The sequence below is a fragment of the Sturnira hondurensis genome, unplaced genomic scaffold, assembly GCF_014824575.4.
Source record: "Sturnira hondurensis isolate 20B ecotype Veracruz unplaced genomic scaffold, ASM1482457v3 Scaffold0013559, whole genome shotgun sequence".
Classification (NCBI taxonomy): domain Eukaryota; kingdom Metazoa; phylum Chordata; class Mammalia; order Chiroptera; family Phyllostomidae; genus Sturnira; species Sturnira hondurensis.
This window is the reverse complement of record NW_028086190.1, coordinates 6,502,853-6,527,598: the sequence shown is the minus strand read 5'-3', so window position 1 is coordinate 6,527,598 and position 24,746 is coordinate 6,502,853. Positions and strand designations below refer to the sequence as shown.

Sequence of the window (24,746 nt, the reverse complement as noted above, 5' to 3'; positions counted from 1 at the left end):
GGCCATAGTGACACTGTTATTTACATATATTTCGGGGACTTGCTTCAAAATTGTTTACATGTGCTCATTTAAATATTATAGGTAGGACAGTGGAGTTCAATAAACCCCTTAGGCATGGCTAGTCGGAATGTAAATTGATAAGATCTCTGTGAATTCTGTGCCAATATTTAGGAAAAGCCTTACAAATGGACACAACATTTAACTCAGTAATTCTTTAGTAGGAATGTATATATTTTTTGACAAAATTTCATTGAGCATCGACTTGATGACTTTGTGCCAGGCAGTACACTAGGGATTATCTGCTAGGTATGAGAGAATTCAAATGAACTAAACAGAAATAAAATAATCAGATTTGATCACAAAAATTTGCATGCAGTGATGCTCACTGTATCTTTATTTATCATATATAAACTTGAAAACTACCTAAACACCCATGAGCAAAGTAGACATTTAAAAATCTATAGTATAGCCAGAGGGTGGCATAGTACAAAGTAGAAAGTAGCAGAATGCCATTATATTATACGTGAAAGACAAAAAGAAAATACAAGATAGTATATATCATATAAGCCCAATTTAGTGCAAAATATGCATAAGAAATTCATTAAAATGCACAGAAAATAGACTAGCATATAATACAACCAAATAGTAACTGCAGTTATCTATATATGATAGGATTATAGGTGATTTTTATTTTCTGATTTACATTTGACAGTTTGTTTTTCCAAATGCCCCAGAAATAAGTCTTACTTTATACTAAAAAAAACTGTAAAATACAGATTTGGGGGAAAGAAAATACTACCTGTACCTCGAGATACTTTTATACATCATTTCTAATGCTGGTTGCACAATACTGGATCTTGTTCCCGGAACAAACATGACACTTCAAGGAAAAAATCTCTCCCATTGGTCTCAGGCATTGGATGTTCCAAAAATACAAAATGAAATACTTACATGTAATATTTGCAATTTAACTGATAGCAAAAAAAAAAAAAAAACTTTTGAGAACGCAAGTGAAAAAAAGAGAACACAGGAGTACCTGTGTGTCAGGACTCTTCTGTGTAAAACGCCGTGACTGGGTGGGAAATGCCGCTGCCCTTCCCATGCGCGCCAGGCTAGCGGAAAGCTCAGAATGTTATGACGAGACATATGGACTTAATCCCACTACAGTAGTTGGGTGATGATGCCAGATGATTCAAAAAATAATTAGCTGCCATGTCAGGATGGCATCTCCATCTATATTTACATTTGTCATACTCTAAAATCACTGGGAAAATGGCAGTCTACATTAGAAGGGGATAAAATATCTTTAATTAGATTTCTCAGCCCTTTTTTAAATAAGTTTTTTTAAAGGAGAAAATGTGATATTCTTCATGTTAAAAATAAAATATCTTACTTTAAACTTGGGTTATTTAATCTCAACCATACTCAAGCATATTACTGTATTCTTCAACATTTTTTCATGATGTTAAGTCTCTCTTTATAGTGTATCCCAACCCAAGCACAGGAGGTAGCATGTTCCTACAAGTCTCTATTTATCACATTCCTATTTTAAAAAGTCTCCAGGCTACACCTACACCCAATACAAACCTAAAGCTCAAACTCCTTTGAAGCACCACAAACACCTTCCATGAGACATAAAAAACAAAACAAAAACAAAAACCTTTGAATAAGAACAGTATTGAAAAAGCAAATACTGAATAAATGAAAACTGCTTTTACAGAGCACTTCAAAATGCTTTTTTGCCCATTAAGCAATTTCATGTCAACAAACAATAATAAAATATCTTGAGTAAGGTTAGAAAACCAAATTTGAAAGGAGGAAAAACACGGAACAATTATGCAGGACGTGTAGTATATTTTAGTCGCTTATTAAATACTGGCACAGGTAAATGGCTGCTATTCACCATGCCTCTAGGGAAAACCTCCTGGCCATAGAGGCTTATTAGTGTTAAGCATCTGAAAGCCACGGACTATAAAATAAAATCAATACCGTAACCTTAACTGTAAAAGTCAGAAAGATACTGGAAGAGTTCTAATTTAACAAGATTACAGATGAGTTTTTAGAGAACATTTGGGGAAAAGCCACGCATTTAGAAACATTTATGCTACAAGACATCTCAAGGTCTCTGTTGTTAGTAATGTTGTTATTGCCTCCACTGGTAATGGTTAGGGTTCATTTAACTGATGTGTTACTTTAGTGGATTTACAGTAAAGTCATAGAAATGATCTGGAACTTACTTCAAATAAAATCATTAAACTGAGGTGGTAAACTAACTGCTTAGGAGCAATCATGATTTGATGTGTTTTAGTGTGGTACAAGAAAAAAAATCACGAAAATCTTAAGGTCGTCAGTTCAGCAGCTCGATGCAAATATGATTACTCTGCACAATATTCCATTTCTCTTAATGGAAAAGTAGTCAAAACTGGTATAAATTGTAGTGTTTAAGTTCAACCTAAATCTATATTTTTTCCTCTGACAAATGTAAATGAAGAAAAAAGAACATTCTGTCAATGAAATTACTATGATGGCATATTTATTATCCTAATGGTTTAGAAAATCGTGAAATTGATCAGTAACAAAACCTCTATTTAGTAATGGACCAATTACATTTGTGAGATAATGTCAATGAAACAGAATATTGTCACAGGATAATGGTCTCCTATTGCTACATCTCCAGTCATTTAGAGAAAATAAATGTTGCCGTCTGGCTGAGTCATTTATTTTCAAAGTAGGAGACACTGATCCCATAGCAAGGCTCTGTTATAATAACTCAATTTCTATCAATCGTTTGTTGTACCAGGATGGTGCAAGACAGGACATGTATCTGTATGAACTGCACATTCCTCAAGTATAAGGCAAAACATGTGGTACCTCCAAGCACATAAACAGCCCAATTATTGTATTATTCAAAGAGAGTATTTAAAAATAAACATTTAATAGTAATTTAGAAAATAAGAAACCTTCTGAATTCTCAAAAAGATCCATGTTAATGAAAACTTAAAGGCTCGGGTCCTAAAGGCCTATAAAATCTTCACTTCATTTTAAATCTAGAATGTTGGATCATGAAGGCACCTTAGTAGCCAACTTTATTTCACAGATGAAAAACTCAGAGGGTATGGAAATTAAGTTATTTGGCCATACCAGTGTTTAGAGTTTCCTAATCTCCATTATAGTGCTGTAGGCATAAGGCAAAAAATCAGAACACAACAAAAAAATACATGTATTACAATAAATATAAAATTAATTTATATATTTTCACATACACATAGCTCATTTTAAACCAGATGTATGCCACACGCCTCTACTAAAGATATGTTAGACTTTAGAATTATTTATTAACATCTTATCATTAAATAAAATAAAAATTCTTAACCTGAGCCCTACTCAAAGACTGTACTCATGAGTCGCTAGAGTCTATGAATGTCTCAGATATTGTGTGCATTTATCTGTACTGAAGTATCATGTATTGGAAAAAACTGTAATAGGGGTTTTGTAACTAGTTCACAAAACCATAAACGTATCAGGGACTTGCTTGGGAGGCAGTGCTCACAGGAATCATGAGCATGGGTTTGGCAGCCGAACACACAGGGTTCCTGTTCTACCCCTCCTACTTATTGTCTATGTGATCTGTGTCAAATTTCTTAATCACTGAGGGGATGTGCTTAATGAGTAGTCAAATGGGTTTTTTAATAGGGTTGAATAGCAAAAACGTATGTAAATTCTTAACCCACTCCTGAGAGGTATTCAGTGCTTAATAAATGGTAGTCACAAATGGCAGGAGAGTCTAGTTTTCCATATACATGGAAATATATATATATATATATTTGTTGACAAAATATTTATGTGGTTTCTTGAACAGATATATGATTTAGGAAAAGAAGTTAATATAAAAGTGGTTACTAGAGAAAATCATTCATATAAGCATTGTAGGTTTAAAAGACACTGAATACACAAACACACATACTATTTTGGCTCCTCATTTTAACAAAACAGCCTACAAGAGACTCTGAGGAATCTGCATATGGATTATGTGTTAGCTGATAGCAAGGAATTGTTTTCATATTTGTTAAATTGATAATGATATTGGGGTTCTATTTTTTTAAATTCACTTAGAAACATTTAGAAGTATCTACAAGTTAAATGGCATGATCTCTGTGATTGACAATACTTCAAAAAATAGGGAAATACTAAAGCAACAAGATTAGCAAAGTATCAGTAACAGTTCCAGCTGAGTAACGGCACAGGAGATTCACTTTATCCTTCTCCCTACTTTTGACATTTTCCACAACAAAAGCCTTTTTAAAACTTTTAAAAATTATGCTTAAACATTCAATTCAAACCAGCTCTTCTCCATATTTATCCACTAAAGTCATTCATATCTCCAACTATTTTAGGTGAAAAATTTTTAATCATAGCCCTAATAGTAAAAGGTTGTCTCTTTTTAAAAAGGGGATACACATTTTACTATCTCAAAATTTTGACAGTCTTCCAGAATCCTGAAAACTCACGAACTCACCCCTCCTCTCGCATTCTAGTTCTATAAGGTATAATGAATCTTCTATGAAGCTTCCTAGGAAAACTGTCCACCTGCCAAGACTTAATAAGCAGTGTCCAAATTCTCCTGGTCCACCTACCTCTACATCAGTAAGTTAGTAAACTGATTCTCTAGGTAGATTGTAGGATAACAGGCGGAAAAGCAGCTTTTAAAAGAGATGATCTAGGCTCTGCTATTAATTACCTGGATGCTTTGGATGAGACAGCCTCTCTGAACCAATAGTTCCAACTATACCTCACTAAAGAGTCTAATAATGTGTGTTCTAGTCCTAAAAACTCAATTTCTTACTATACACAATATTGGTGGTATAATAAACATAAAATCAATGTGGAAAAAAGATTCAAATTAAACTTTTTGCCACTCCAATAGACTTTGCATGGCACACTAAGACACTGAAGTGCACTGTCTGCCTCCCTTCAGTTTTCCACTTTCCTACTTCAGGCTGTATTCCCTCAATCTAGAGACCTAGTATTAATTAGCAAGTTATCACTGATTGATTGATTGACTGATTGAGTGAGTGAGGGAGTGAAAGGGGAAGGAAGGGAGAGAGAGAGAGGAAGAGAAACATCAATGCAAGAGAGAAACATCAGTCAGGTGCCTATACCCACCCAGACCTTGGACCAAACCCAAACATTAGGCATGTGCCCTGATCCAGAATCAAACTGATGACCTTCTGCTCTTTGGGACTAAACCCAACCAACTGAGTGACACCAGTCAGAGGAGTTGTTATTTTTTTTCAAACTAATTATCCATTGTGGTTTTCCTGCAAGTACTATATTTTCAAATCACTGACGTTCCAGAGCACAGATATGTAACTTTCTCCTATTAAGTAGTATTGGCCCTTCTAAAAGGTACACAGGTTTACCCTATTTAAAAGGCTCTTCTTGATTAGAGTGCATGAGAGGAGCATGGACATCTTTCAACTGGTAGGCAAAGAGAGAAATTCTGACTTCACCAACAGTTTATTGTTTTCCTTTTTTGTTTGAAAGCTACTCATGCTGTGATTTTTCACCTACAGCAGTGGAGCTGGAGAGAAAGAAACGCAATGAGGCAGCAGTGTCCTAGAGTTCGCCCTCTGATGGCATCATGGGACATGGAGGTCCAATGCAAATTCTGCAAGGAGTCAAAGTTCTTGACTGCTGATATTTTCAATAATAAGAAGCTAAACAAAAAAATCTTCAAAATTGTGCTTAAACCTTAAATTCCAACCATCTCTTCAGATTTATCTGTCAAAAGCACTTGTATGTCTCATTTTGCCTGGTTCATAATTTGATATTTAATCCTTGTGATACAAACTCTAGGAATGTAAAAAATTCTTGGTGTTCTATCTGGTGCCCAAAAGGAGCTTAAGAATTCTTCCAGGAAGATTACTAAGCTGTTTGCCTTGCCATTTTCTAGAACTTTATTTAAAGTCAATGATTCCCAGAGAGAAGTTATTCAACTACTTGTGAAAGCTGCCCATTCACCCAGCTCCGACAGCTCTAGAGAAATCTTCAGATGGCATCATTCTGCAGATGGTACTTTGGGCTAGAGTAGGTTTCCAAAGTGGAACCAATAGGTACCCAGATGAGGAAAAATGTCCTGAAGTCCCAAATTTAATAAACACATCCAGTCAATATTTACTCATGGATATTCACATCCATAGCACATAGTAGCATATTAAATATTCTACAAATTCATTCTTTTTTTTAAAGTTTGAATTTTTGTTAAAATAGAATTTTGCAAACTTGGTTAAATTATCTTGTATCTAACATATCTGCTAATATTCCTTAAATTGCTGGCCTCTGATTGCAGTTCAATTTACATGGGACCGCATTCTCACTGTTATTTATTCCCTGTACCTGACTGATCTCATCATACAGGCTGGCATTAATATGCTACAGCCCCCAGTCTTCCCTGAGGTATTTGGCTTAATTCATTGGATATTTAATACTATTTTTTTAAATGTGACTTCTTTTTTTTCTTAAAATTTTATTTATTTATTTAAAGAGATGGGGAAGGGAAGGAGAAAGAGAAGGAGAGAAACATCAGTGTGTGGTTGCCTCTCATATGGCCTGCACTAGAGACCTGGCCTGCAACCCAGGGATGTGCGCTGACTGGGAATAAAACTGCTGATCCTTTGGTTCACAGCCCAAGCTCAATCTACTGAACCACACTAGCAGGACTTAACACTATATTCTTACAGAACTCTATTTATAAAGTACAAATCAAAATTTAGCACAACATCTAAGACTATAAAACAAATGAGAACATTTGCAAAATGGTTAAAATAAAGTTCTAGGGCTTGGAAATATATTAAAACTTCACAAAGACTAGCTAAAGAGACATATTTATATGATAAATTTTTTAAATAGTGTTATTTTCTACTACCAAGAGCAACCAAAACAAGATGCCTAAATATTACCTACTGAAGAGTCCTGTATAAATTTTTTAACTACTCTTAAAATTGTAATTATATACCAATACACCACTAAATAGTGCTACTTCTTGCTAACATACCAATTTATTGATTTTTATGTAAAGAGTTACTTCTCATAATGCTTAAAGGTAAGTTAGTTTTTATGCATGTAGACAGTCCTTTCATAATCTGATTCACATTGTTTCTTCTCTGTGAACGACCTTTTTCCATAAGAGTAAAAAATTATTTTCTTGTTCAGCAGGTCAAGGAATGGAAATCTAATTTATTCATACTTGTGTGCCTAGAAAAATTCTGGCAAAAAACAGGCATTTGATAAATGTTAATTGAGTCCAATTATCTCAAATCCTCAATGTGTAGTAGGAACTAATAAAATATTACTGCAAAAATGTCATTTTAAATTTACATTTATTTAAAATTACAAGTTGTTTAAATATTGATCTGACTGAGAAGCTGCTGAAATTTCCACTTAAAAACCCCAGCTGTATACTACAAATATATTTACCCCATCACTAAATGTCTATTCAATAGTGTTTTAGAAGTTTATGAATAGATGAATCAACGACTATTAGAATGTAGTGGCAAGGTGACAGTCATAAGAATTGTTTCAAATTCTCAAGCAAAATTATTACCATTATTAGTCGGTTAAATTTCTGGACACCGAAATGCAACTACATTTATTCCCTTGAAAGTACCCTGACAACCCAAGACCCGCCTCTTATTCTCCTCTTTTATCAGAAGTTGAAAAAGATGACTCTAATGATTGTAAGACAAGTACCTTGACTAGGAATTAAATCTCTGAAATGGCTCTGGTAGAAAAAAATTAAGGTAGACAAGGGGTCATATGAAATTTTTTCTGGCGTAACAACTGAAATCAAGGAAGTTTTCAACATGCATATTGAAAAGTTAACCTAGTTCTTTTAATTTAACCATGAAAACCTAAAATGATGAAAAACAGTATCCAAAAAAGAAAGTTTTTAAGAGGTAAAAGCCAGAATTATAAGACTGGGAAATTCACAGAAGACTAATCAAGAAAAAATATTCCACACTGTAGTTAAGGAATATCAGTGTCTACATGAGCCTTGTTAGTGATCCAGTTTTCTTTTTCCTTCCCTTATCTACATGTAAAAGAACATAAAATAAAAATATAAATATTATATAATGTAGGTGCTGACAAATTTAATTTCCATCACTATTCATCAGAAGAAATTTAAGCAAATTATATAGATTCCTACCAAATGTTTAACACTATTAAATAGTCGTTAGTTTTAAAATGTTTGGGTCTACATTCTGAAAAATTAAAAATTATAATTCTTTAATAATCAGAAAATTGTAATGTTTTTGTTTTAAAAAACAAAATTTACTTGTTAGTAACAGGCTAAAATAAAAATACTTTTTTCTTTAAATTATTTAAAAATTACATAAAAGTTTGTCATTACATGAATCTATATTTTACATTAAAATTGTGCCTAATTTTTTTTACAAATGAAATAAGTATAGTAATTTGGTGCTATCGTATCCTTTATTTATTATCTACCTAGAATAAATCTCAATGGTTTAGGTTGGGGTTTCAGATTATAAGTAGAATGTCACAATTTGTCCAGAAATTTATTTTTAATTCTTATATTTCAAAAATCAGTTTTGCTAAGGGCTATGGCAGAAATAGATTTTAATGCAAAGTTAAGACAGCAGAATAAGGCATACCCAGGAAATCATAGCAAATTTCAAACATTTCTGTCAATTACAAGCACAAGCACATTTTACTCAACTAATAACTACTTAGCAAATACCAATTAGTGTAGGGCTTTGTGGGAGAAACAAGTAGAAAACATGTACTAAAGCCATTACAAATACTGAGTGGTACTCGATATGCCCTTTAGAAAATTCCCTTCGTGGCAAGCAAGTGTGTCTAAAAACATCTGAAGACCAACAAGAAAAACTATGGGGCATTTTACTTTGAAAAATTTTAAAAAGCAATTTTCTAAGAACAAAAGGACTGCATTTGCCTTAACAAATTTATAAAGATAGTACTGTACTGCCCTCATTTTTTCATGGTAGTTGAAGTCTTTTTTCCACAATGGCTTATTGTGCACATTACAAAGTCTTCAGCGTCTTCAGAATTAAAGTGACAGACTTTTTTTCAAGCCCACTTGAGAATGGATCATTCTTCTTCTCTTAATATAATATGCCTTTACAGACTTCTCCAATAACTCTAGTCACCTTGACAAAAGAAAATCACCAAGACAATACAATGATTTTACAAAAAGAAAGAATGACAGTTTCCCTTCTACTTTTCAAAAATGTTTTATAATATGATTTAAGATTGGCTTCATTCAAAAGGCTGAAAGGGGAATCAATTCTTAAAAGTGACACTCTCTACAATAACGAATACTACACTTCTTAACAACATATCCACTCCCACACATTCACAATGTTATTGCCATTAGAATTTCTTCCAGAATGATTTTTTGATGGGGAAAATATGGCTTTGTTTAGAATAAGCTGACAATATCAGCAAAACAAGTAATAAAATATAAAAGGGTGAGGATTTTGTTTATATCCTCATTTCTTAAAAGAAAGAGGGACTTAAAAGTCCTTATTTTCTCTTGCCTTCACTAATAAGACCAGTGTTCTGCCCATCAACAGTTCATTTATCCAAAAGTTAACTGTGCCCCTACTAAGCACCAAGTGTTGCACATGGTTACTAGGTGCTGGTTATAGTAGTAGCCAAAATAGATGAAGTCTCTGACCTCATAATGGAGGCAGACTGAGACAATTCCATTAATAAATATGTAATAATATATTATGAGTACAAGGAACCAAGAGAAAAAAAAACAGTTACAACCCGGATGAAACTCCTCCATGTAGGTTGGAACTGAATAATAATAAGATTAAAAAAAAAACAGAACACAATCTTTTCATAAAGAGTTAGAAGAGAAGCTTCCAGAAAACGTGGCTTATATGAAGGTCTTGGGTTTTATATTACCAAACCTACACAAAGCAGTGGGCTCAAGTGTAAGAACGAGAAGCAGACAGCACCCGTGGAGGCTGAAGTAGTGGCCAAAGGACAGAGAGACGACAAATGGGGCCTTCTAGTCAGATGAGGGAATTTTCATTTTCCTCTAAGCAGAATGGAAATTTACTAAGCATCTGAAGCAGAAAAGTGATGTGACATCATTATATTTCATATACATGATTTTGTCTACTGCCCAAAGAATACATTGTAAACAAATGTCCTTACAGTAGAACTCTCCAGCTGGTTTCCAAGAATGTCCTTAGAATGACCTCTGCCATCTGCCCGTACTTCCACCTGCATAGTGCCCAGCCACAGGACACGCATGGCCAATCTGAAACCAGCTTCCACACAGCGCGTGCCTCTGCCATGCCTCCCCCTTCTTCACTAGTTACAAATCTCAGCCTGTGAAAGGAGACCCACTGGGCTCAAAGTTCAATTTCCTCCATGAAAAATTTTCACTGTTCTTTAAACCCTATAGCATTTGGTATAGCATGTGGTATGTGGTATTGGCATAAGAAATCTGGAGCAGTGAAAAGGTAGTCATGAATAAGGAACTGACTTTGACTCCTAACTGTTTGTCTCCTGAGATTACTCGACATAGAGCTTCCAAACCCTCAGATTCACACGACCAAGTCACAGTCTGAAAATTACCAATAAAGAGTGCTTTTCTTCTACATTTTTAATAAAATGCAGAACTTGGTTTAAAAGACAATTCTCCAGCATATTTTTATGCTGCTGGGATAAGCCATACTTGCATCCATGCACACACACTAACAAAAGTTGCAGGTAGCTAATTTTTCTGTTTCCAGGCTTAATAATCTCCCTCTAATTATGGCAGAAAAGGCATGGGTATGTCTGAGGAAACTGATTTGATTTAATTCAATAAACCAGTGATTTTCAACCTTTTCCACCTCCCCACAAATATAAACTAATTACTAAAATTCTGCAGCACATCAAAAATACACTTTTTGCACAATCTAACAAAAAACAGGTATAATTTTGATTCATTCACACTAAATAGCTATTGTTGTGTTGGCTGTTTTCATTTTTAATCTGAGGGCAAAGAGGTCAGTGCTCCTCATTAAATAGTCAGGTATTGCAGATTTTAAAAATTCTTGTGACACACTGGTTGAAACTGTTGAAACAGACTTTAAGAATAACATGGAGTTAAGTCAGAATTCAGAGAGCCAAATAATACCTATTTCTTAGTTATGTTTCCCCCTAAAGCTTCCTCAGAACTGGGTCATAGTTTTATCTAGAAAGAATGACCAGGATGACTCAGATTCAAAGTTTCTACATTCCACGTTTACTTACTGTTTATGCTGTAACTACTCCCAAAAGGTAAGATGGCCTCCTTTAAATGGGAACTTGCAGTGACTGCCACCTGCAAATGGCTAGAGGCTGGCTCCTCCCTGAAGTACCCCGTAAAGAGAAGCAAACTGATCTAATTCAATCAAAACTGTGATTCTGCTGCAATCCAACCAGCTAAGGTAGACGGATTATAATCTACCCCCCACACAACTGGGGGGCTCTATAAAATCATTCTGTCTGAAAAATAAAGTCCAATAAACATGTAAAACACTGGATTTTTAAAAGTTAACTTTGACACCATTTGACTTGTACATTATCTTAAAAATAATTTTAGGGCAGTCATTTTACGAAGAAAATATAATCCATGTTGGTTCAATTGATGATAGTCTGCCTAAATGAAACATAAAATGAGCTAACATATCACTGTGGTGTCCCTGGGGGCATGTCTTTATTACTCACCTTGATCTCTGTCATGCCATGTCCTACTTCCAGCAGCTGGTGAGTTTGGAGAAGGATAAAAGTCTCCTGTAGGGCTGGGCTCCATATTTTCATCTATGGATATAGTTTTGGGTCTTTTGCTGTTAAAACATGACAGTAGTTATGTTAATGGGATTTCTAGGAAGATGTGTAGTGTTTTAAAGCATATACTTTGAGAAGCTTCTTACTGTGGAAATTTCCATGTATGCAAAATCTCAGACTAAGTTTGAAATAATGGTGAGTATTCAAGACATAAATAGGGTTAACCCTATTTCCAATTGTAGATATCACTTATCATACTATATGATACCTCCAACTGCCTAACAAACATGATGTTTACTACATTTATATTTGAAATGTACTGCCAAAGAAATTTCAGTAGTAAAAAGTGAATTCTTAATAAGATATATGTACCAATTTTAAAATTGTTGTTAAAATTTTACCTGATTTTTAAAATTATTATCAATATTAATAATGCTCATTTGCATTACACTTGATATTAACAATGTAATCCTGTGACAGTGATTCAAAGGTAAACTAATGGAGCAGAGCAGACCTTGAGCTGTGGAGTGGGACTGGCCTTGTATGGAATCTCGGCCCTCACTACTTCTTAGTAGCAGGCTCGTTAACCTTTCTAAACTTAGTTTAATCATCTGTAAAATGGAAATATTAAAACCTAGTTCAAAGGGATGTGATTGAGAGGATTAAATGAGTTATAAAATGTAAAGCTCTTAGTTAAGTGGATGGCATTTAGAAGATACTTACTAAACAGTAATTATTAGTAGCAACCATATAATCAATAATATTAAAATTTTTATAGTACGTTACTAATTATAAACTATTTCATATATTCTTCTTTATCTTTTCTGAACAAATCAGGTTACTGATATCCTTTATGCTTAAGATTTCTATGAAAAAGCAAGCCATTGCCAAATTCAAACCACATGGTATATTGTAGTTTTAAAATAATATATTTTAATAAAGAAAACATGGCTCATCTCAATTATTAGGAAAATTGAGCATTTAAAGCAGAGGTTAAAGAGCCATTTTGTAGCACACTCCATATAGCTTAATATATATCTCCACCTATACCCTATTAAATAGTTGATTGACTATAAAAATGGGCATTTTCCCCTAAATTAAAAGAAGTCCCTATTTACATCTCTGCAGGTAAAAACCAAAAAAAGATGTCTTCTGAATTAACTTAATGAAGTGAAAAACATAATGACATGGAATTTCAGAAGTCCTACACATAAACCAATCCTCCCCCTTCTTACATACAAGGACATACATTGAGAGAAATTCAGTGAGTTGCCCAGGGCTTGTTGACGGAAGCTGTCTGACACAAAGTAAGCTCTGCTCTTTCTGACTGTCCTGTTTCCAAAACCTGTATGTGTATGTCTGGGTATTTTCACAGATGTGCCTGCGATGAATATTTGACTCACAACTCACACAGTATTAACATGATGTAGAAGGTGCCAATTTCTATTCATGGTGAGTGTGAATAATAGTTCTTTAGTTTCTTCTGATGGTATTCAACTTAGAAGATAGATATTTTTAAAACTCTGCTTTAATTTAATTCTCCCATCTCTGAGTCAGAAGTAAATACGGAAAACTTGAAATGATAGAGAAAAGACTTTCATAAGGAAATAATAGAGAAATGATTAACCATTTTTATTCAGAATGACATAATGTCTGATACTGAATAACCATGAGGAAAGGTCTATGTTGACAAAATACTGACCATCAGACAAAATTAGAAATTATTATTCACATTTTGAATTTTAAAAAAACTAAAGCATTTTTAAGATCTCACCATGTCACTACTATTTTAGGATAATAAGCCCAATTGTCTTGCTATGCAATCTAACTGAATAAAAACACAGTTTGACCATAAATGATATAAAATTAAACTTAGTTAAAAAACATACAAATGTTCATAGCCCCATAATGCACTGAAATGCAATTAACTTTCATTACAAAAATAGCAGAGGAAAATAGTCAAATTTAAAAAAATTTTTAAGTTGGCCCTGGCTGGCGTAGCGCAGTGGATTGAGCGCGGGCCTGCGAACCACACGATAGCGGTTCGATTCCCAGTCAGGGCACATGGCTGGGTTGCAGGCCGGTTCCTTGCAGGCTAACTACCAGCAGGGGATGCACAAAAGGCAACCATACATTGATGTTTCTCTCCCTCTCTCCTTCCCCTCTAAAAATAAATAAATAAATAAAATCTTTAAAAAAAATAAAAATAAAAATAAATTTTTAAGTTAATAATATTATTATTAATGTTATTTAAATAATATTTTAAAAGTTAATAATAAAAATACAACATTTTTTCTGGAATTCCTGTATACCATCATATTTGATCATGGGTATATTTAACACTCGGGAAATGAAATGGGTTTTTATATATTAAAGAATGAACTAAAAAAATAATAAAGCTATACTACTTATTCACTTCACCTTCTCATTAACTCAATCCTCTTGAAATCCTATGTACAATGACTTTCCTCGCTACTTATACCTCAATTAAATAGAAAACCTCTTTTTAAACTTTCGTGGCACTGAAATTTACAATAGGAAGGCCAAGAAAGAAAAAATGAGAATGTCAACAAAGAACGAACAAGAAGAGTAATCTCACTGTAGCTCTTCTACAAAAAAAAAGAGGTTAAACCAAATCTCAAAGCAGGTAATATTTTCATTGGTAACTGAGAGCTCACTAAATTATTCAAAGAACATCGATTAATCGAGGAACTTGGCAAACTTTGGCCTAGCATGAGGCCTTTTACTTTTAAGTTTAACTAAATGACACATTTTATTTTATATGTTTCATTTTCCCCAGCTTGTATGTGGTATTTGGGTAAAAGTTAGTAGGATGGATCAATCATAAACCAGGGTTCTTTGCCAAGGCAATGTCATTTTTAAAGTCACCAAAAGAATTAGTTAACTTGGAGAATTATAATATTTCACAGACAGGATAGAAATCATATCAATACATTTTAATAGTTCTCTGGTCACTCCCCAAAAAGTTTTTAAAATGCTTTGAATGAAAATTACATTTAATTTTTTAATGTAAAAATAAATTTTATGAGGAAAGATGAAAAATCGGTATGAAACCAGAAAAAACTCTTCAACCCTGGGCTTTGTTCCCCCTATTCTAGACCTCCCTGCCTCCCTATTTGCATACAGACTGAGAACAAGAGCCCCTTCTTCCAGTTACCTGCTTGGTGGAGAAGACAGCGACCTCTGAAGATTGACCCCCGAGTTCATGTCATGATAGTACGGTTGGCTTGGGATTTCTCCAATTGGAAAGTTGACACCAGTTCCCTGGGTTATGGGTGCTGAGAATTAAAACAAAGGAAACACTGGGAATGACATTTACACTTGTCATCTTTATTCAAATGTAATAATCTAATATTTTCCATGCCTCTGGGCAAGGGTAAGGAGCACTCTCTTTACTTTTAAGACTCTAATATCAACCATATGCTGGGGCGGGACTTAAAAACTTCCTCCTGATACCAAAGTTCAAGTCTGGAAATCCAAGGCACTCAGACTGTAACTATTGATTACCACTTCCCATAATCCAACTCTCCAACCTTCCTCACTCACTTCTTTGTATTAGCTGTACCTATATCTGTCACCCCATTCATCCACAGATGCATCAGAGAAAACAAACTATGCTCAGCACCAAGCAAGGTGCTTTGTACTGAGCTGACTCTCAAAAACCAGATCATTACATAAATACAGATCAATTTCATAAATATATAACAAGCATTATTCTACAGTAATATTAACATTAATATAATAATGGATTAGAAATCATGATATTTATTATAGAAATAATTCTTATGACAGGTATATAAGTAAAATTTTAAAATATGAAAGAAAGCCAACTTGTTTTCTCCCAAAATAGATATTCAGGTTTCATATGAATATGAATTTGTAAGTGTAGCCTTTCTCAATAATTAAGTTTCGTTTTTCAAAAAATTCTGTGCTGCCCTGAATGGTGTGGCTCAGGTGGTTTGGGCAGAGTCCCACACACCAAAAGGGCATCGTGGGTTCAATCCCTGGTCCAGCACACACACAGGGCAGCCAATCAATGTTTCTTTCTCCCCCTCTCCCCACCTTCCTCCCTTTAAAAGCAAAAAAAAAAAAAAAAAAAATGTCGTTAGGTGAGGGGAAAATGTTTTTGTGCTACAACCTTATAAATTATTTAAAATATACACATGAAATTTCACAATTTAAGATATTATTTTGTAAATCAAGGAATCTTTTTGAATTTGCTTATATAGCATGAACTGAGATTTTTGTATGTTTATATTGGGTTTTGTACATCAGTTTAATTTTTTTAAAAACTTTTTCTAGATGCTTTGAATAGATCTGTGTGGTTGCTCTGTTAGAACGAGTACAGTCTTGCTAGATAGCTTTTTAGTTGGAACTAACTCTACCACTTATAAGCTATGAGCCTCAGTTTCCTAAACTGTAAAATGAGACTAATAATAACCTAGCACCTGTGATTGTTTTGAGGATGAAATGAGATCAACAGTAATAAAAGCCCAGCATTTTGCCTGGTGCATAACAGGTATTCAACAAATATAAGTTTCCTTCCTTTTTTGCTTTCCTCCACAAATTTCTTCCTTTGCAGATTAAAGTGGTCAGCAAAGATGGACCAATTCAAAAATATGCTCAAAACAGATGATGGTATAAATGAACCTACTTGTTGAAAATCTGTTCATTCAACAAGTTATTGATTGTGTTCATTATGTCAGGTGTTGCAAGGGACACAAAATAGTCTAAGATAGCCCTGGTCCTTAAAACATATTGGGCAACAAGGTGGGTAAACGAATCACTCATGAGAACATAAATACAAGCATAATGCAGATTATAGTGAAGCTGCTCAAATGAATGACATGATAAATAAATGCTGTAGGATTTCAAGGGAGGAAGATTCCAACACAAGCTTGAGTAGTCCAAGAAGTCTGTGGAAAAGCCAAGCCTAGCACTAGACCTTAGAGAATATAAACATAAGGTTTTGACAGGAGGTCATTTCAAATAGGGTTTCCGTCAGGAGCAAAGTCATGAGTAGAGACAATAGGCAAGGTGCAAACCAGGCAGGTTGGTATCAAAGGACAGTACTGAAGAATAGTTTTGAGTTCCAACCAAGATGGAGGCATAGATAGAAACCCTTCACTCCCTTGTACAACCAAAAGGAGGATAACAACCTATTTAAAATCAATAAACAACCAAAATCGCCAGAAAAATCAAACTGCACGGAACTCCAGCAACCAAGAAATTAAAGAAAAAATCAACAACCAGAACTAGAACAACCAGACCAGTAAGGCAGACCATGTGGGCCGACTCAGGAAAATGGCTGGAGGTGCGGGGGGAGGGGGGGGTGGGGGGGAGGGGGGGTGGGGGGGGGCGTGGCGGGCCCGACTTCCAAGCTTGGCAGAGCAGCTCAGGGGGGACTGACTTAAGGGGAAAACAGACTCAGAGCTGACTATGGGCTAAGGCTGGGGTTGCCCCAGTGAGAGATACTTCCAGTCTGACACTAGAGTCTGTTGGAAAGTACTCGAGAGAGAGCAGACGAGCTACACTATCACTGTTCCCTCTCTGGCCCCTCTCCCACAGGCAGCGCAGGAGAGAGGGTTGCCCTGCCAGGGTGAACACCTAAGCCCCAGCCAATCATCTGCACCAAGACAAAGAAATACGGCTGAAATGAAAGAACAGAGGAAAGCTTCAGAACTAACCAATGAGGAGATTGCCAACCTATCTGATGGAGAATTTAAAGCCCTGGTCATCAAAATGCTCACAGAACTGATTGACTTTGGTCAAAAAATGAAAGATACCTAAAATGAAATAAAGCAAAATATTCAGGGGACCAACAGTAACAAGAATGAAACCAGAATTCAAAGCAATTATTTGGAATATAAGGAAGAAATAAACATGCAACTGGATCCGAATGAAGAAACAAGAGTCCAAAAAAATGAAGAGAGGCTGAGAATTCTCTGGAACAACCTGAAACATTCCAACATCTAAATTATAGGAGAAGAACAGCAGCAAGAAATTGAAAACTTATCTGAACAAATAATGAAGGAAAATTTCCTTAACCTGGTAAGGGAAATAGACTTCCAGGAAGTCCAGGAAGCCTAGAGAGTCCCAAACAGTTCCAAAGAGGAACACACCAAGGCACATCATCATTAAGTTACCCAAGATTAAAGACAAATAGAAAATCCTGAAAGCAGCAAGAGAAAAGGAGACAGTTACCTATGAAGGAGTTCCCATATGGCTACCAGCTGATTTCTCAAAAGAGACCATGGAGGCAAGAAGGGGCTGGAAAGAAGTATTTGAAGCCATGAAAAGCAAGGACCTACATCCAACATGGCTCTATCCAGAAAAGCTTTCATTTAGAATGGAAGGGTAGATAAAGTGCTTCCCAGATAAGGTCAAGTTAAAGGAGTTCAACATCACCAAGCCCTTACTATATGAAACATTAAAGGGACTTATTTAAGAAAAAGAAGATAAAAAATATGAACAATGCAATGAAAACAAACTCACAACTATCAACAAATGAACCTAAAAGAAAAGAAAAACAGTGAAAACAAAAACTAAGCAAACAAACAGAACAGGAACAGAATCAGAGAAATAGACATCACACAGAGGAAGTTCTGTGGGGAGGAGGAAGGGAGAAATGTGGGGAGAGGTACAGGGAAGAAGCAGCATAATTAGTAGACATAAAATAGATAGGGAAAGATAAAAATGGCATAGGAAACAGAGGACTCAAAGAACTTACATATACAACCCACGTACATGAACTAAAGGTGGGGGAATGCTGGAGGGTTGGGGGGGGCAGGTAGAGAGTAAATAAAGGAGAAAAAATGGGAAGAATGTAATAGCATAATCAATAAAAAATACTTAAAAATAATACAAAGCTTTCTATCCTTTAATACCTACTCTAGTTCACAGTTAGAAGGTATGAGAAAAATATAAGCCAGATTCCTCTCAATAAAAAATTCTTTATAGCAGTTTTTTTAAAAAAAGAATAGTTTTTTTTTCTTCACTTGATTTTATTGGGCCTTCAAAGGCCCTAATGAGAAAAAGCGTGTCCTGTGCCTTGGTAGCAAAATTCTAGAGCCCCGGAGCCTTGCTCGAGGAATGCATAGTTTACTCAGTCTTCCTGCCTCTCTTCACTGGTGAGGTTGAATAGAAATTTCCAAAGGAACCACAGACTTTCAAGGAACTTTTTTTACTTGGACATTTTTATAAACATTTGAAATGTGTTTACTGCCAGTTGATTTGTACCACAATATCAGGTAGGCCAAGATTAACTTACAATGTTTTTAAGAAAGTATGATTATGGGGCACAAGTTTTAGTGCAGAGGAATATCAAAAAATATATCATGAACATCTTTCTTTTACTCCTAGGAATTAAATAAATCACTATCTACATGAGTAGTCTCAGCTCCGAAATTCTTGAGCTTCTGCTTTCCGTTAGATTGTTTGTGTTATATATAATTCACGTTAGCCTCATTTTACCCAGAACATTTTTGTGTTCAGTGTATAACTGTGCCTAATGGCTTAAATCCTTTGGAAAGCTAAAATGCAGCTGCTTGTTGTGGCTTGAGGTACACCGGAGGTTACAAAAACGCAAGGTAAGAAATCCCACCGTAACCACATGCTCTACAGTTTATTATTAGAACCTTGTTCTATGTGACATTGGAAAGCAGGCATGTGATAGAAGGAGGCATTGGCGGGGCGCAGTGAAAGAAAGCAATCTGTCTGGTTCCTGTAACAGTAATGAATACAATTCAAATAACTGAGTTACCAACAGGAAACTTATAGGTTATATCTTATAAAATTATTGAAATTTATTAAGTTCATGCAGTATGTAGGCAAAGATCTATAGTTTCTATGGAACACATAATGCTTGACAGCACAGATCACTTGATCATAAACCTACTAGGTATAAGTTATAATAAAATAAATAATAATAGAATTTTTTCTAAATTTTGTTCCAGAGGGTTACTCCAGAATCCCAAATCAGTAATAAAAATAATCTGTCTACAAATGTACATATGAGCACTGTAAAATTCTAGTGTGCATTCTGACACCAAATAAGAGTTGACAGGGAAAAAAGCAGATTAATAATAAACATGGCCAGATTTTAAAACAGCACACCCACAAAATTTATTTCCTGACAAGGTGTATGAGAACAGCAAGTCCCAGACAGATATTCCTGTTTGAGAGCCTCTGAGAGAACGGACGTCAGACGCATAGACCAGTGCTAGCACCTCTCGCAGACAGGCAAGAAGCCTGAAAGCTGCAAATCATGGTTAAGAGGCTGCCAATAGCCTCTTAGAAACCAAGCTCCAAAGAATCTCAGATTCTAAGGGTCAGAGGTCAACCCTTAATCTCTCTTACTGTTCTCTTCACTCCAAAAGCTGATCTTAAATCAACTTTTAAGATGGAGATAGTATCATTCAACAGAAAGATCACTATCCCTAAAACTGAATAGCTTCATTAGCTAAAGTCAACATACACATTAGTGGGTTTATAGTAAAACCCTCAAGGACAAAAACCTTCAAAAAGTCAGAATTTGTGATACAGCACATATGGCTTGTACTGAAGTTTATATTTACTTAGCAAACCCTTATTTCATTAACAATAAAGTTCAATTGTATAAATAACATTATAATGTGGATGTATTAAAACACTTAAAAGGATAATTTCTCAAGCACTTCAGATACCTATTTGCATACAGAGTAGAAAATAAATGTTTGCTGAGTAAATTAATGAATGAATACAGATAATTAATGTACTAATTACAAATCAGTAATGTTTATTTTAACAGGTAACATAAAAACCTTTAAGAGATGACAGGATGAGTTATGAAAGAATGAATGAAGTATGTTAAATTTACCTAATTTCTGAATTGTTATAGAAAAGTAATTTTTAATCTATGTTTTATGTTTCAAATTTGAATTTTTCAAAATATCACTCTGGGCGTTCAATGGTCCTTATATGGCCTTCCTTCTACAGCATCAAGCACAATGTCACCAATAATGAGGAACTAACAATATTTTCTGATCGATGACTCTACTGTGCTACTCATAAGAAAGATGGAAGTCTATCATGAAACTTAGAAAAGTACAAATTTAAACAAATACTTTCATAATGTCTTGTAACTGCAACAGCATAGCTTCTCTGCTAGAGAACAGTGTGGAGAAAGGACACACACACAAATCTTCCAATACCCGCTTCCTTACATGATACCAGAAAATAAAAGTAAGTCAAGCATGTTCCTTTCCAAATTAAAAAAAATACAAAAATAAATAAAAATAAAAAACTCTCATATGTCAAAGGCCTTCACACACCATGTACTGACCAGGGAAAATACCACAGGGCTCATCACGTCGGTCAACAGAGTAAACCATAAGAATCCTCTCCCCAGCAAACAGGCACCCTGGGACCACAGGGTGCGAGGTTCTGGTCTATGCTGCCCCCAAGGGCATAACCTGTGACAGAAGTCTTTTGGGGGTACATTTACCTTCCGGACAATCACGTCAGAAAGCTTAAATTGCTTAAGATCTTAAAGGCTCGTGCATAGAAATGTCTGAGATACATGCTATTGGTACTGACAACTTTAGAAACTTGGACTCTTTGAGAAACTATGGTTCAGAAGACATAGTCCGTAATCTACGAGCTTCGAGATTCCTTCACTGAATACAGCTCTAAAGCACCACCTATTCTTGCCCTCAGTAACTCATTCCTGACTGGTTCTTTTAGATCACCATAAATTTTATTCATGGCCTCTGAATCTGACCCAAGTAAAAAACACAATTTAAACAAGAAGCCCAGTGCCTCTACCTTATCTGAATAACATCATTCCAAACTGTAAGGCTATCAAAATGTCAAGTGAAAACACACCCTTCAGAGTTACACAAAAAAGCTAAATCAGAGAAGAGAGCCGGAAGAAATGAGTCACCTCCTTTAACGTAACCAGTGCATTAAGAGCTGCATCTTAGATATATATTTGCACACACTAGTAATAAGTAAAAGAGTTGATGGGGGAAACTTCCCCCTTGCTCAGGTAGCTGGCCAGGTGAATGTAACCAAGAAACATCTCCTCGACAGCCAAGAACGGTGCCTCAGGTAAGGTAGTAATTTAAAACAATTGGATATTGTTTTGAGTAACAATGCTTTCTATCTATATCCAACTGCAATCTGCAAAGTTAATTTCTGCAACCCTCTACACTCCGCATGTTAGCGTGTATATCCTGTACATCTCCAAGCCCCCACCAAAATGTTAGTAAAATGAAAAAAACACTTATCTACAGGAAACTTATGTGGGTTATTATAACAATACCGAGCACATTTAATTAATCACACTTCCTTTGATATAAATGACCATCTACGGTCACAGAGAGAACAGTGAGTTCAATGAATACCATTAACAGAGAAATCAGAACAACCCGAAAATAATTTTTTTAATTTTATTTTTTATTTAATTCTTATTCAAGTACAGTTTTATTTTTTTTTCAATTTTTTTTATTTAATTATTTTTCAAGTACAGTTTTCTGTCTATTCCGAAAATTATTTTTGCATAAGAAGTTTCAATGATTTAAAGAAAAATATTTTAGAAAAATCAGGCAAAATATATTCACTGGCGATTTTATCCAAAGGTCAGAGAATTTAAAACTCTGTTTGTCTTAATATATGGTTACCCTTCATACTGTATTTAAGGTTCAAAATGTAAAATATCTTAAATCTTACTGTAAAATTAAATAATCAGAAAACAATTTACTTACTTCTGGATACTCTCACAAGCTCTGATACATTGAAGACTCCAGATTTTACAAAACTATCTTCAAGGTATCCTGAAAATAAATATCAAGGGGGAAAAGATCAACATAAGCAGGAATTAAATAATGATTAAACACCAGAATTTGAGTGTTTTTAAAGCAAAAGTTAGAACAAAAAAATATGTAAGCTTACAACAAAAACAAGTAAAAGCAAACTCTTGTGAATCAAACTGGGTCTGTCTAAATTAAAATAAAAAGTTTAGATGTTAAATAACCGTCTAAAACAATTTTTTAAAACCTTCTAAAGGTACAGGACAATCGGTATGGTTATTTTTGCTATAGCCCACCCATAGAGAAGGAAGGTTCATAAATGCAATTCAGCTTGGTAGCAGCTGGTAGACTAAAGTCCATCCATGTGAAAAAAATAAAAGAGAGAGAGAAAGGATAAGGAAAACCACAACCACAATTAGCACCTTGTTGGAGTTACTTCAAAGACCTCTTGAACCCACTGTTCTTCCACAAACCCTTCCCTGATTAAAGAAAAGTGAGCTGCTGTTACTAGCACTGCCAGCCTTGTTCCAGGGTCATGAGTCACACAAAAGCAGAACTTGTACATACTCTTTGCATCAACCTATTTCCATGCACTTTTTAAAAAGATTTTATCTATTTATCATTAGAGGGAAAGGGAAAGAGAGAGGGAGAGAAACATCAATGTATGGTTGCCTCTCGTGCATCCCCTGCTGGGAACTGGCCTGCACCCCAGGCATGTGCCCTGACTGGGAATTGAACCGAGATCCTTTGATTCTCAGGCCTGCGCTCAATCCACTGAGCTACACCAGCCAGGGCTTCCATGCACCTTTAATATACTCCACACAATGGCCTTGCTTTCTCACCCTTGCTACTACTCCCCTGGACTTCCTTCATTTCAAGAACCGACACTTTTTCTAGCACACAACAGTGATTCCAGGCCTCCATGAAATGCCATGTGACCTTTCCATGACTTTCACATACAGGGTCCACTGTAGCTGTAGACAACAGTTCAGGCACCTGAGTAAATCAGACCTGTGTGGTAGCTGGTCTAGCTGTAGCCAGGACTAGAGCTGCGGACCCCCACAAACACCAATCGTGTCCCCAGTTTCTCATTTATGTGAAGGAGGCGTAATGAGGGTGAGGAGGAATAGAACACCTTAGGAATGAAGAATATGGTTACTTGCTGCTGTCCCAAGGAGAGATTTAAAAGAGGCTGAAAATACTCAGAAATAAAATACTTCCGAGAAAAAGCTCTAGATTCTAAGAACTGGCAATATGATTGGATTCTACTTAAAGATTCAGGAGGGCAGACCAAAGGATGAGATTCATTACAGGGGTCTGAGGCACTCACTGGCGGTTTAGCAATACAAAGCACTCAAGTCAAAGAGCTGGGATGTGATACCCAGCCACCGTGTACCAGTCTGGGATCCTGAACATGTTATTAGACTCTTTGGACCACAGAGCCCCTCATTTATAAATTAGAGATAATAAAATCACCTACACCATTGAGTTGTTATAAATAATAAGTGAGATAAAAACATAAAGCCCACAGAGGCCCTGATCAAGTGTTACCACTAAGTGCAAACAGGCAGCAGGAGCCAACGATCGCCCACACACTGAATTATATGCACCAGGTTCTAGACATGCTCAAATCATTTGTAAACCTGCATTTAGAAATTTTACCAGAACCAAAGTTACCACACCATTTTTTAACCACACACAGCGTGAAAAGACAGAAAATCATTTAATCATAATATATGAGAGGGGACCAAAAAACTAAAAATTTATTTATAAAAAATTGTGTATTTATTCTTAGATGTTTAAACTTCAGTCCCTTCAATGTACTGTCCATCTGAGGCAATACACCTATCAAGACGTTTTTCCCACGGCTCAAAACAACTTTTGAACGCATCGATTTTGATGCCTTATAGTGCTTCAGTCACTTTTGTTGTTGTTTCACCTCTTCCACATTAGCAAAACATTTCCCTTTGAGGATTTTTTCATCCAGGGAAACAAACAAACAAAAAAATTGTTGCTTGGGGCAAGGTAGGGTGAATATGGGGGGTGGAGCATGGGGATCATGAGGTTTTTGGTCAAAAACTGTTGAACACTCAGGTGGTGTGGGCAGGTGCACTTGTA

General features: G+C 35.4%; 1 protein-coding gene across 8 annotated transcripts in view; it reads right to left on the bottom strand.

Moving 5' to 3' along the window:
- The window catches only part of NFIB (nuclear factor I B), a 235,151-nt gene that overhangs the window by 46,392 nt on the left and 164,013 nt on the right, over nucleotides 1-24,746 (bottom strand). For all 8 annotated transcript variants that reach the window (XM_037061955.1, XM_037061953.1, XM_037061956.1 and 5 more), the window contains exons 4-6: nucleotides 22,584-22,652; nucleotides 14,996-15,116; nucleotides 11,758-11,876 (exon numbers count right to left, since the gene is read on the bottom strand). In XM_037061955.1, coding sequence (XP_036917850.1) covers nucleotides 11,758-11,876; nucleotides 14,996-15,116; nucleotides 22,584-22,652 — 309 coding nt within the window. The remainder of the gene's footprint in view (nucleotides 1-11,757; nucleotides 11,877-14,995; nucleotides 15,117-22,583; nucleotides 22,653-24,746) is intronic.